Source organism: Gopherus flavomarginatus, chromosome 2 (assembly GCF_025201925.1).
Source record: "Gopherus flavomarginatus isolate rGopFla2 chromosome 2, rGopFla2.mat.asm, whole genome shotgun sequence".
NCBI lineage: Eukaryota > Metazoa > Chordata > Testudines > Testudinidae > Gopherus > Gopherus flavomarginatus.
The window spans coordinates 95,121,968-95,136,681 of record NC_066618.1 but is presented as its reverse complement, the minus strand read 5'-3'; the positions used below and the strand labels follow the sequence as shown (position 1 = coordinate 95,136,681).

Genomic DNA, 14,714 nt, shown 5'->3' with positions numbered 1-14,714 from the left:
GTTCTTAAAAAGAAAGCTTTTAATTAAAGAAAGAAAAGGTAAAAATTATCTCTGTAAAATCAGGATGGAAAATGCTTTACAGGGTATTCAGATTCATATAGACCAGAGGGATTCCCCCTCTAGCCTTAGTTTCAAAGTTACAGCAAACAGAGGTAAAAATTCTTCCAGCAAAAAGACACATTTACAAGTTAAGAAAACAAACATAAGACTAATCCACTTTGCCTGGCTATTACTTATACTTTTGAAACATGAAAGACTGATTCAGAAAGACTGGAAAAGCCTGGGTGTAGGTCTGGTCCCTCTTAGCCCCAAGAGCGAACAACAAACAAAACAAAAAGCACAAACAAAGACTTCCCTCCACCAAGATTTGAAAGTATCTTGTCCCCCTATTGGTCCTCTGATCAGGTGTCCGCCAGGTTTACTGAGCTTCTTAACCCTTTACAGGTAAAAGAGACATTAACCCTTAACTATCTGTTTATGACAGTCCTTCATGAAAGAGACAAAGTGTGCTTCACAATACAATCCATTGCTGGATATAACCTTTTAAAGAAATATATGATGATTTAAGGATTTAGAAAACACTAGATTACAGAATGTAAATGTTGAGATCTAATAACCATGGTGATGCACACGGTATCAGAACCTGAACAGAAGAGAACATAATGTTTCTACTAGCTGTTAGTTGAAGTGTCTTATAAAGCAACACTAATTCCCTAATTCTGGAATTACCTTCAATTTCCCCTTTTCTCAGAATCCATTGTGATTTTAATAGTAAATTGAAAACAATGTTTGCAGGGAAGAAATTCGAATCTTGTAATTTTTTTTTATTTGACCACTCAAAAACTAGATACACTTTTTTGGAACACCAAAAATAAATTACCAGTACTAATCTTATATTTCAGATATAATGTATCCATTTTCACAAACTACCCCAAATCCTAAAATGCTGAATTACATTGGGTTTGAGGGCCAATTTGGCCCCCATTTTGTCTGAAAATTCTATTGAAGCCAGTTTGTCTCCAAGGCCTCAATCCTGCCTACACTTAAGCACATGTGTAGCTTTACTCATGCAAGCAGCCCCCTGATCTCATTGGGACTATTTGTGTGAATTATATACATGCTTAAGTGCATGCAGGATCAGTGCCTATATAAGTAACACCACAAAGAAATAGCCAACTTAATGTTCAGAGCAGTTCCTCTCCTCATATACTTGTTTTAAAGACTGCTCACTTTATATCTTCAGCTTGGATCTGAAACCTTTGAACACTGCTCATTGTTTTGTGCACAAAGAAATTCTTGCCTTTTTTGGCAGGGGTAAAGGGTAGGTAAATACTGCATTCAAACCTGGTGGAAAAACCCTGTTACCTTTTTTCATGTCTGACCTTGGGCATTACACCCCACAAACCATCATTTCTGCCTACCATTCAACCAGCATCTTGTCAAATCTGGCTGCAAGATTAAGTTTCCTGATTCTGAATTCAATATTGCAACCCTAAGGATATAAAAACCAAGCTGGAACATTCTGTTATTTTTTTTTTTTAAATGGATAAAATTGTTTCAGCTCTGAGACCACAGTTTGCCCTGACTATAATGATAAATCGTCATGAACGACACTAAGTGAAATGAGTTTGATGTTCTCTGCTTTATTCATCCATGTTAGAAGCCATTTTTACATTTGCCACAACTTTCAACCTTTACTCCAAAGGAGTAAGGTTTGCAAATATTATTGTTTTGTATATTGTCTTGTTTGCAGATATTATTTCTGCTTTGTATAATCCATCTGATGAACGTGAACCACGTTTTGTACACAAAGTGGGATGGATGTGGTGTGGAGAAGGTAAAACATTAGGCAAGGAATCCTACAGTGGTTGTAGAGTAGCAGCCGTGTTAGTCTGTATCCGCAAAAAGAACAGAAATACCTGTGGCACTTTAGAGACTAACAAATCTATTTCAGCATAAGTACTCTTGTTCTTTTTACAGTGGTTGTGTTTCCCTAGACCAGTTTAATATACCAGTACTAGCCACTCCTCTTCTAGAGAGGATTTCCTTTAATTTTAGTTTAAGTATAAGACACGTTTCTATTTTTCCTTCTTTATCACTTGGTATCAAAATTAAAAAATAAATGAAAGCTTCCCCTGCTGAGATTTTAAGGCCTGATCATGTTGAGAAAGGGACTAAGGAACTTTCAGTACTTAGTCTCTGCTGAACAACAGCAACTCGTACTGAAATCAATGGTAACTGCAGGTGTTATGTAAGTATTCGGCCCTTCTCCGGGTTTGGGCCAATCCCAACTATATAAGAGTCATTACTGTATCTGTATCTGTATACTGTATATAAGAGAACTATATAAGAGTCATTACTGTATCTTTTTTTACTACGTACTTGTTTAAAGGAAACATTTCTCTTAAACAAATATCAATGTTATTTACATCTTTACCCACCTTTTACAGTTAGGGTTTGGTCTGTGCTCAGGCAAAATTCTCTACTGTGAGCTGTATAAGAAAATTGAGCCCGATAGCATCTGCATCATATTATGGGTAAACAATAATAGGCTTGATTTGGCTCCAACTGAGGACCATGGGATTTTTGGACAATGAGAACAAGACTGAGGCCACACTCTGAAACAAAGAACTAATAGTAAATATTGTTGCTTTAGTCTTAGCCCATCTGGTATTTTTTAATAATATATCTTCCAAACATGGGCTAAATTGTCAAGTTCGTATTTAGATTTTTGTTCCAGTAAAACGCCTATTTATTTCAGTGTGAGTATGGCCTGACTAAAGCCTAACTAAAGGTGACTTAGCTTTTAGCTCAAAAGCTGGCCCAATATGCAGAAATGCAGTTGAAGTAAGCAATTCAGTAAAATGGACAATATTCTGATATGTCAATAATAATCTACTGTAATATGTTTAACAGCAGCTGTTTTGCATATTATAACCAGTTCACTTAATCTGCTTGGAAAAGGCTCATGTTCTGTTATTGTCTCTTGCATGAAACTCTTGTTTCCATAGCAGGAGGTTACTAAAAAGCATTTTTGTCTATTATTAGTGCCCTTATTTTTTTGGAAGCGCCATTACAGAGCTTGACTGTGTCTCCTAAACACACAAGCATGAGATACCTGAAAATGTTTGAAATTTGTAAAACAAAATTTACTTGATGGAGGCAGTGAGTAAAATAGTATATGGTTTGTTTTTAACTTCTTTCCCCCTTTTGCTTAAGGACCTGTTTCTCTTTAGAATACCCCTTGTTATCTGTGAGCTACTCCTAACTTAGAGCCCAATACCGCAGTTACAAGTAGACAATATCAGGCAAGTAGTCCAAGTGCCCTCAAGAGAACTAATCACATGACTCAAGTGATACGAATTTGCAGGATCAAGACTTTTTACTTCCAAACTGGCTGTAGATCGCTTTAGTGAAGTGAAAGAAAAACTATCATTGATATTAACAGGAGCAGGACTTCAGAGTAAATTCTTTCTCACAGTTTGCAGAACAGCAATGGTACTACCGCTGTGACTATGGACTACTGTGAGTAAGGGTTTGCAATATCTGGCTGTAAGGCCCCAACCTTCCAAACATGCACAAGCTTAACTCCAAGCCCATGAGTAGTCCCAATGGAGTCAATGGGTTTACTCATGAGAGTAAAATTAAGATGGTGCCTAAGAGCTTGCAGGTTCAGGACTTAATTTTGCCAAGAAATTGTATAAAAGACATGAACAGTACATATATCTTTAATATGGAATTATCCATTTTCAATAACTATGATCTTTATTTTACATTGCTTAAGAAAATTCATTTATACCATTGGACAAAAAAGAGTGCTTTGGTATAAAGCTTTTTCCCCTCCCTCCCACTGTCACTTTCAAAATAGCTAGGAATTTAGAACAGTCTCTTGATCTTCAAAATTTTCTTTTGATCTCACAGTTAGATAAAACTCTCCTGTGCAACTGCACTACCAGTCAACAGAGAATCAGTGGCAAATATCAAGAGCTAATCTCTCTCTTTTGAAGACATAGTCCTACATATCAGAGAGGTTTCAAAGCCAGCGATAAAACAAAAAGCCTGAAGCTATAGTCTATTTACCTGTAGCCCTGACATTCATGAAAAATAAAAATGTTCAAGAGCCTTAAATTACTCTCTTTAATCCTAATAGTCACCTCTAATTATACAACAGTTTGTACTGTAATTATTTAGCTGGCATTTAAATCAGACTTCTCTGAATTTATGAGCAATGACAGTTTGCAAATAGGCAGCCAGCGCCTGATCCCGCATACTGTTATTCTTGTGTGTAGTTCCATTGAGTGCACTGTTGTATAGAACTACTTGAACAACTAAGGGTTACTCGTGTGTGTAAGGATTTGGGTCCCAACTCAGCAGGACACTTAAGCACATTTTACACTTAAAGCACGTGCTGAATTCTCATTGACTTCAATGAGACTTACGCACATGCATAAGCCAAATCAAGGCCTCTCAGAGTGAGACCCCCCCAGAATGACACAACAACACAAGTGTTGTAATTATAGCATAATAAGTGGCATCACAAACAGGCACCACTAAGAGAAGTACTTCACCAGCGAGAGAATATTTTACCATGCCCTCCTCTTGCGTTGGAAAAGCTATATACATTTGTCTTCAACTGTCTTTTATTTTCTTCCATTTGAGTTTTAGTCCAGATCAGAAGCAAAAAATAAAAGCCTTGTTACAGCTACAGGTCAGTGTAAGATAAGAGGCTCAACACAGTCACTTCCATGTACTACACATAGGAAAAGTGGCCCAGACTGGTATTTAGTTTATCAGGCTAGAATCAAGGAACCACAGCAAAGGGACTTGAATGTAAATGCATTCCCAGAAGATAAACATCTACACAACTGAAGGATTGTAGCATGCCCAGCAATTTAAAGGTCATATCCTGTGCATTGTTTTTTCTTTACGGTTAAAATAGTGATGAATATTAAATCACTGCTCTTTAAACATTTGACTTCATAAATGGGTTCAACCACCAAGTCACAGGCTAGACAACACAACACAAGATGAAAAAGAGAGAAAAAGAAATGCACTACGAAAGAAAATAATATTGATAACGTTTTTAGAGGGCTAATATCAATTAAAAGCTGATTTTGGTGTGACAGCAGGAAAATAATTTGAAACATGAAAGAAAATGATAAAAATCCATCTTTTGCACTGTAAAAGGAAAAGTCAACAGTGAAATGCATTCTTTTGCTGGAATCTAGGACAAGGACCAAAGAATTTACATATATTAAATTAACTAGATCCAAACTCCTCTACAACAAATATTTATATTGTAAAATATTACAGCCACATTCCTCCATCTCCTTACAACAATAATTCTTAAGGACACACTGTACTGGAGAGCATATAAAAGAGTGTGTTTCTGTGGAGATGGAATGCTTCATTATCAGAGTACCAGAGTGTACATAAATATTAAAAATATCTTTTTAGACATGATTCTTTCTGTTTACATTGTTTTCAGCAATACTGAAAACAAGATTTAATGTCTACCTGTCCATAAGCATCTCACTTGCTCTCTCCAATGACAGAACTCAATTATTGGAAGCCATATAGGACCACGATGTCTCTCTCCACTAGTAGGTCAGTGAGTAGACAGTGGGTCAGATACCTTACTCATGCAAGCAGTCCTACTCACCATAATGGGACTAATTTTGCCAGAGAGAACAGGAATGGCCCAAAATGTAGAAAAAGGGTTTATTCCTAAAATGTATTTAATATAAGTTTATAATGCTTAAATATATAAGATTATTTTGGTTAAAAGAATAAGGTTTTATGTGTCCTTCAGATTAGAAATAGGAATGTGCATTTGAACAGTAAAAGATTCTCTGTAGGAGTACTCAAGGACTTGTTTAATGAATATTCAAGACAAACTAAAATACAGATATTCTCTTCACTGGTTAAAAATTAGCCTGCATTAATCAGCATTAAAAAACAAAACAAAACCCACTAATCTGGACACTTAGATCAATCTTGTAAAAAGTGACCAGTAAATCACTGAAATGAGTGACTTCTTTTCCAAGGTATCCCACTTCTTAAAATAATTCAAACAAACAAACTAAAAACAAAGTAAAAACTAAAGAGGACCCAGCTATGCTGTACAATGTATGAGATATCAATCTCATAAATTGGTCTTCTGAGCCAAACTCTCTATGGAAAAAGAGCATGTGTTTACTCTTGCATATACAGTGTTTGTTAGATTATGAGACCATATGGGAAGATAGAACTGAAATATATAAACATGATTGATATTAAGAAAGGCAACCCAAACATACTAATATTGACAAGTTCTTGCCTATTTGAAGATTTTCACCTAATTTACTTCATTTGTTTTTATTACTATCTAATTTCATATCCCTCTGTTCTACTATATTTCCAAAAAACAGTGAACACAAATGTGCAGCCAGCCTGGGCCCTCAGGCCTCTGGATCAAGATGGCAGGCTGGCCTTGGTTCCCCTGGGGACAACAAAGCCAGAAGGGTGATTGGACACAGTGACCTGTCTGCATGAGATGAGACAAAAACAGGAGGGCTGTAATACTGATGAACTAACCTGTCACTCACAAGCTCAGGTCTGCAACAAAACAAGAAAAAAATAAAAGAAGGTGCAGTAAAGATTTAGTGAACACACAAGGTAGAAAGATACAGCACAATTAATTAGATGATGACACAGTTAGTAACCAGTTATGGCAGTCTCAGGGAAAAGGGGGAAGACTGGTTCAGAATCTACTTAAATGTTCTTATATAAGGATAAATGGAGAATAATTTTAAACTGCTATTATGGTTCAGCATGTAAGGAAGGTACTGTCAAAGATCAGGTTTGATTTCAAACACTCCAGTTATGAATCAAAATCACAATGAGCAATGAGCTTCTAAATCTTGACACACTACACAAGGAGGTTGTTCTTCAGAGTACTTGGCTGCTTAATTGCTTGCTTAGGGGAGGAAAAATCCAGAGGGAAGGTATATAAGCAATTCTGGGAGCCAGTAAACCCAGCTACTAGATAATGATTAGCACTACAATAATATGCCTAGCATTGCCATCACCAACAGAATTTGGTTCTTAAAGCCAGAGAGAAATATTGTTCCAAAATGAAAAGATTTAATGGTAAACATTTCTTTAAAGTTTTAATTTTGAGTCCTCAAAAGTTAACAAGAACTCATAATAACAACTTTTTCCAGCACTATGATTGGAGCAAATGAAAGGCTCATTTTTTAAAATATTGATATGTATAGAATATTCATAGCTTTATGATTTATCAGTAATAAAGGATATACGGTACATGTAATTTTGGAGAGATTTTATGGAATTTAGGTCATGTCATTTGATAGTTATTTTCTCTTTTTATCAGCTGAACGTTTTAGACACACAGGAAAATTAATATTTCTATTTTCATTAATATGAGCTAAAGAATATGATTGTTTTATGCTTCCTAATTTAAATGTATTTTACTTAACAAACCAAAACGTATATCCGCAGTTCTACTCAAAGGGTAAACCTTTTCAAATTTTCTAACTATTTATTCTGTATTAGCATGTAGCTATTCATAAAAAAATTAAGAGAAGAATTTATGAAAACTAAAATAAATAGATTTGAAAATACTATATGTATGTAAACAGACATATATATAGATATAAATGTACATATCCTATATGCACATACATCCACACATACATATGCAAAAATGCTTGGAACACATTTGTAACTCAAACATAAGCTGTTTAATTACTTGATTAACAATACTCTTGAATTAACATCAAAAAAAGAAAGTTAGCTCCTGAAATTGTGAAATTTTTATTTTAAGTGCATGCTTTCATTATTGATTTTTGGAAAATGACATACAACAGCACACTATAAATATTTTTTCAAACATTCACCTAACTTTGTTTTTAAGAGAGGAAAATTAAACTTTACACACAAAAGTAATATGCACAAACTCATTCCATTGTCAAAAATCACTTTCATAAATATAACAAGCGTTAAATAAAATATAGTTAACTTATGCATGGAAAAAGTTACATTAATGATGATACTGCAGCTATCACAAGCTTTGCGATTCTTCAAGCCTTCAAGTTACATTTTCTGTCAATAGTACATATGTAAATCCTTACTGTTACATTTGCTTTAATACCATAAAATATATTTATTTAACACTGAACAAGTTGCCACAAAAAGGTAAATAGCACTCTCCAAAATATATTTTTGCAGGCAATCTTATACTGTCAAAAAAGTGCCACTTTTTAAGTGCCTAACAGAAACCTATTAATGTTTGGGAGATCTTTAATAAAAAAATGTATTCTCTATTTTTAAAATATTTAAAGCAATACGAGTCTGTGGTAAACATGGTATTACGTATCTGACATTTTCCATCTAAAAGTGCATTACTGGATATGATTATATTAATAAACCATATGCTTTGAGAGATTTCAGTGCTTTGCTCTAATTTAGTTGAAAATAGTAAGATATGTGTTTTTCTACCACTGTATTAACATACAGGGAACACAAATACTATGTCATCACTTTAGCAGCATGTGTTTACTATGCTGGAAACATATGCAAAAAAATAACAAACTTTTGAGAGTTCATAAATATCCTTTCCCAGAGACTGATTTATGAGTCAATGGTTAATGAGAAAGTGTTGAGTACTTAACATTTTGTTAGCAAAAAATCAGACACCCTCTTCCCACTCCTATTGCACTCATAGGGAAACAGCCCTTCCTATACAGCAGGACACTATCATTTCTTTCACCACCACTCCAGGTTATTATTTGAAGGCAAATGAAAAGACAATGATTCTTCTCTCTTCTGGTTAAGCTCAAAACAGAACATTTAAAACACACACACATAAAACTAGACTTATCAGAAATCACAAAACAGAAAGAGAAGGACTCACTGACCCATTTGGAAGACAAAGACGACAAAACGGAAAAGCTCTAAAAATCAGCTTGTGAGGCCTCAGAGAGATATTCTTCTGGCATTTCATCACAGCAGCCCCAGACCAGTTCACTTCCCTGGATACAGGGAGGGAGAACTAAATAGAGCTGTTTATTAAAGCTGTTGTGCTGGATTGCATTAGGAAGCACGAGCAGACCACCTGGACCTTTCAGATTGTGGCAGTGTTTAATTTGCAGGCTGCCCCTCTGCAGCAGCAAAGACTACTACATTTACCAAGCTCAATCACACATTATCTGGGTTAGGAGTAAAAGCAAAAAAATCCACAGCCTCTAGTATAAAAATACAGCCAATATAGAAATAATGAACAGCATTAGGAATATGAAGCAACTCATTAGTAAACATAATACTTTTACTGTTCACTTCTTCTACTTCAGTATATTTAGACAAAATACAAAGGTAAATTAATAAATAAATATTGACAAAGCTCAGACTAAATTATAAACTGGGATTATTAAAGCAAAGCATCACCTTTTTAGGTTTAACTAGTGATTCCCTGGCCAGATTAATATGGTCTTTTGCCTTTCTCACTTTCAGCACTACACTTGCTGGTAGCTGAAGATACAGATAGAAAGATGGTACTGTAAATATGAATTATGTGAATCATATGGTTAGACCCTTGTGAAAAAAATAAAAGGGGAGTTGAGAAATGGCTGACTCCATACCTGACCAATTACAGCTTGCATGGTCCCTGTGTCCTGCTGAGCTGAAAGATCGCAATCCATCATATGTAGTCTCTGAAAAAGAGAATGGGGGTTTCTGGCATGCATCTGTCAATCAACTTCTGCACTCACAACCATCACCAAAAGCAAGGGAAAAAAGTCAAGCTGCTCCACCAAATAGGATGAAATAGTCATGTGACCTTCAGCACACTCACACACATACATACTTCCATACAACGCATGAATTTTCTGCAGATATGAAATGACATTGACAAATACCCAATACCAAGTAAATAAAGTGAGACAAACAGCTACTCACCAAAGACAAAACACTTGCTGTAATCTTCAGCCTAAAGATTTAATAAACCTAAGAGGTATTTTAAACTAATGCTTTCTTTTTTAAGCCTAAACTTTCTAGATAATGTGATATATAATTTTATGTATGGATACAGTGGTCAGAACTTTAACCCTTTGTGTTCTCTCTCTTTATTTCTCCGTTGTTATTCTTCTGTGGGTTTTCTTTAAGTTTCTTTTTTGTCAAAGTGAACAGTCTTTCTGTGCCTCTTATGTCCATATACAAGTAATCTGAAACGAGTAAAAACTAGAAGGAAAAAAAAAGGGGGGTGGGTTTGTGAAACTGGTGCCCTTAACGAAAAGCTTAAAATAGTCCCCATTGTATCCCACCATCACCCATTGAACATTTGCTGATTGGAAATACATATTTACGTATGAGTTTGTGTGAACTGTGATGAGCACTAAAAATATAAAATATTCAAACTATGTAAATCCTACTCACAGAATCCTTTCCATTTTGAAGGTTAGCAGAGTTTTGGTTCATTCACTGCTCCGCTGAACTGACATAAAATGTTGTTACTTATGATGGCAAACATTACCATTTTTTCTAATGGAAGCAGTTTGTTTCATATATCTTCCTTTCTGAGTTAAGATTTGCAAGAATTTCCAAGACTATTTTTTTTTCTTTCTTGTCAAAATATATCATGCACTTGTCTCCAAAAGCTGAGTGTTATGAACAACACGTTACAGCATTGATTGCTGATGTATTATTGGCCAGTGATTGCTGAAGGGTGACATTAATGTAACCCAGTAGCACTTTAACCCTTTCAGGATCAATACAGCTATCTGGCAATATATTAAAATAACAGCCCTTATACGTTTTTGCAGTATTACTGTTCAACATAAATGTAAGCTTCATCTTTTTGTCCTCATTCTAAAATTCCAGTTACATTACTACTGTAAATAAGCTGGTTTTGAATAATTGTCAGAGTAAAAAGCAGTACCTACATCTAATATTTGTATCATACCCTTTCCAGTTAAAACAAGGTTCTTACTAGTTTTTTTGTAAATAATTTTCTTTTTCAAAAGATATTGTAATGTCACTTATGCCTTTAAGAAAAACCACTTGGAAATCTCCAAAATAAATTTGTTAGTCATAAAATACACATATAGTCATGAAAGATGAAAATTGCATAAATATCACATTTTCAGGTCCTGCTTTTTCCTGAATTTGCTGGTCTAATTTTTCTAATGATTTATAATTAAGACTCCAACCACCAGGAATGCTTAAAACTTAACAGCATGTCAGTGAGTGTTTGTGGGAAAGTGGGGGACATAAGAGAGAAGTGCCAATTTGATTTTGCATTTTCCAGTTCCTCTATTACAGTTATTTTAAAATTACTAAGTAAACACTTAAGAAATAAAGTTTTCCAGCATATTTCAAAGAAAATGTGGAAGATACAAAAAAAGAATTTCGACTTTGGTACATACAAGGAGTCAAAAAAACAAAATATGGGACAAAAACTTCTTCCTATCAAGGACTGTAAGACGTGCAATATTAACACGGGAACTTTCCTCTTTGGAACTGGAAAGGAGCACTTGAAATAGTACTTCCAACATCTGCTCTGCATTTCATTTCTAAACATAATTAAAATACACCACTCATGCTGAAATCTTATCTGTTCCTCCTTATCCATGGAAGAAAACTCATCAAACTAATACCATGGGTTGCCTTTTAGTCAATCTAGAATTTGCTGCGGTTTCATTCTTCAAGATGATTCTTTCAAAAAATAGTTATTGTTGTAAAGGGCATAATCATCATCAGTATAATCAGTGTGAGTAAAATAAACTATAGCTGGTGACTGGGGAAGGGAGCAGAGGGGGCTGCCTGAGCATTCTCCACAAAAACAGCCTTGTTAAAGGCAAACAGGAATCTGAAAGGCAAGTTGAAGATGTTTGTTTTATGTTTCTTTTCAGGAAGAGCCTTTCTGCAGCGGAAATGTACACACTCATTTCAAATTTCCATAACGTCTCTAAGAAAACAAACCGCTTACACTTACTTTTGCGGGGATTTTATTAGCATACACTGTGACCTAGACACACCCTCCTTATTAATACAAACACTTCACTTTGTACACACACACAAAGCTGATACTCCCTCCGATATACAGACACCCTCTTCACGCAAACACACACTAGCTGGCAAACCACACAAAGACCCTACCACACTCACAAGTATATACACACCTGCAAGGAGGAACTCTTTGATTACATTCGGAAATGTGCTGCCACTCAGCTTACAAAGACTGATGAAAATTAGAATTTACTCTTCTAGTAAATGAAAATCTATTTAAAAAACGTCCTTTGTTAGGTGTCTCTGAGTAGAACTCCATTATTGACATTAGTATTAACCCTAACAGCCCGGAGATTCTCCTCTGCCATCCATCATTTCTTCTCACTTCTCTAATGCATTTGGCCTGTTCCCTCAGCAAAGTTTGCCTGCATTTGCAAGCATCTGCCACTCACATGTGACTACTTTGTCCTGTGGTCTGAAGGGTCCACCCTGGCACCTCCATTGCTATCATCCCCCACAACTTCACTGTGCAACCTCCAGGGCAAACCCTGGCCATGCCCAGACACTTGTTGATGGTGTTTCCCCTTCTTCTTGTGTTTGGGATGGCGGTGGGGGTGGCAGAATAATACGTTTCTCCCCTGACTGCTATTCTCTTTTCTCCTCAACATAGTAACTTAGCTCTATTCTCACTAAACAAACTGAAGAAAATAACAAGTGAGGGAACAAGGTAGCTCATGCCATAGTACAGATCCTAGGTGAGGAGCAGAGCTCAAGTTAGTATTTAGAAGAATGAGCTAAGATTCCCATCATTGCAAAAAAAAATTATATATATATAATTGAAGGACAAAAATGACAAACTCTGCAATGCTGTGATGCGGCATCACAACTTGTGTTGTTTACATAATAGATAAATTCTGTTCTCCGTTATAACTTCTTAATGCCACTGATGTCAATGGAATTCCCTGGGTGTAATTGAGAGAATAATTTATTTGTTGTGTTGTGATGACAATCCATTGCTGTGCAGGACCATGCACAGCATTCTTATATATTTGCACCATACCTGGCACAAAGGGAACCCAGTCCTGATTGTCACCTTTGCAATATAAATAATTAACACATTAATAATTGTAATAACTCATTCAGGGACATTTCCCTTTACATTAATACAATTCAGCTGACAAAATTCTGTTCTCAATTACACAGGTATAAATCCAAGGTGACCATTCACTTTATTGGATTTACATCAGTGTAACTGAAAGCAGAATTTAGCCTGAGATTTTGCACCGCACATTCTATGTACATGGTAGACCCATGAGATCCATGAAATCTGGGACAAGCAGTACCTCCCAGCCCCCAAACACAATAAAACAATACCAGTTCTAATTAACTTTATTTTCTCCCTCTTTAAAAGTTTATTTCCTTTCATCTTCTGATAAATTCTCTGCAACATTCTTCCTTTGTTCAGGTGAAACAATAAGAATTTTTTAAAATGAGCAGTAATTCTGCTATTGAGCACCTGCTGGAAAAATGTCTCTGAGCACAGCTCCTGGACTCTTCGACATCTGCTCATGATGATACTGACACAGCAATGGTCTAATAAACTCTGTACCTTCTTCCTGGTGAATAGATGTTTTGGAAGAGGCAAATATAAATTTAAAAACTACAGCAGAGTGTCATTTTTTTGGTAATGATTAAAATGGTTTAGAGACAAATTCACTTCTGTTCAAAATGTATTATTGCTTTTCTTGCCCTGCCTTGAAATGGGAACTGCTAGTCCTTTGATAGCTAAGCAGACTGTAGGCTTGTCTAGTTTCACTGTAGTCTTTTTAAGCCTCTACTTAAATGCTAACTCAGAACTTCTTACAGCAGTTCTCCTTAGAGAATCAAAATAGATACCTCATGCTTCTTACAGCAACAGTACACTAAGGGGACTATTTTTCCTCTGTCTGCCACGATGGAGCACAACTTTGTTAGAACAAGCTGTGCTACCATTAGAACACTGGCCCTTTACTCTCCAGAGCTAATAGGTTAAATACATAAGGCCCAGTTCTTTAACTTTTGAAGGTAAATGTGCTTAACTCTAAATTTTCAATGGATCTCTGTGCAGCCTGGGCAGCACAACTTATATTGTAGTTTGCCTTTTGATTTTCATTGATCTGTGTTTGTAGATATAGCTGGGAGGTGGGTTTTCCCCATAGGCCAAATTCTCCTCTTATTTAAACTTAATCTTCATATTTACAGGGGCTGAGAATAGAATCTTTCTGTATATGTCAATCTGGTACACAGAGTTAGTATTTTTCCTGGATTTGGGACTTTATTTCTTTGTGCCACTTTTCTGTGCCTCATTTTGGCTTTTACAGTCCTATGTAGTTCTTTCCTGATTAATCCACACAGCGCCCCTCCCCAGCCAGCCATAGAGGTAGGACTGTCTGAGCTAGACCAGGAAAGAAAACACTTGGCCTCTTTAAGTATTGCAACCCCCTCCCCCACCTATTCGTGGGCGCAAAGAAGGCAGGAGGGGGCTCTGTGGGTTGGTTGGACAGAGGGGTGCTTCATAAGCCTATTGGCCCTGGCAGACCTCCAAGGGAAAGCACTGGGAAGAAAATCCCCATCTCTCATGGAGTTTTTTGGGCTTTGCTATTGGCACCATGCTAGTAGCCTTCTGGGGACTAAGGAGAAAATTTCCCTTCATTGCCCGAATGACCTGG

The 14,714-nt window shown here is 36.0% G+C and overlaps 1 protein-coding gene across 1 annotated transcript in view; it reads right to left on the bottom strand.

The window, feature by feature from the left end:
* POU6F2 (POU class 6 homeobox 2) overlaps window positions 1-9,746 on the bottom strand; it is a 419,307-nt gene extending 409,561 nt beyond the window's left edge. Inside the window, exon 1 of the mRNA XM_050937705.1 lies at window positions 9,642-9,746. Within this exon, the coding sequence (XP_050793662.1) occupies window positions 9,642-9,746 (105 nt within the window). The remainder of the gene's footprint in view (window positions 1-9,641) is intronic.
* Window positions 9,747-14,714: the final 4,968 nt, after the last annotated feature.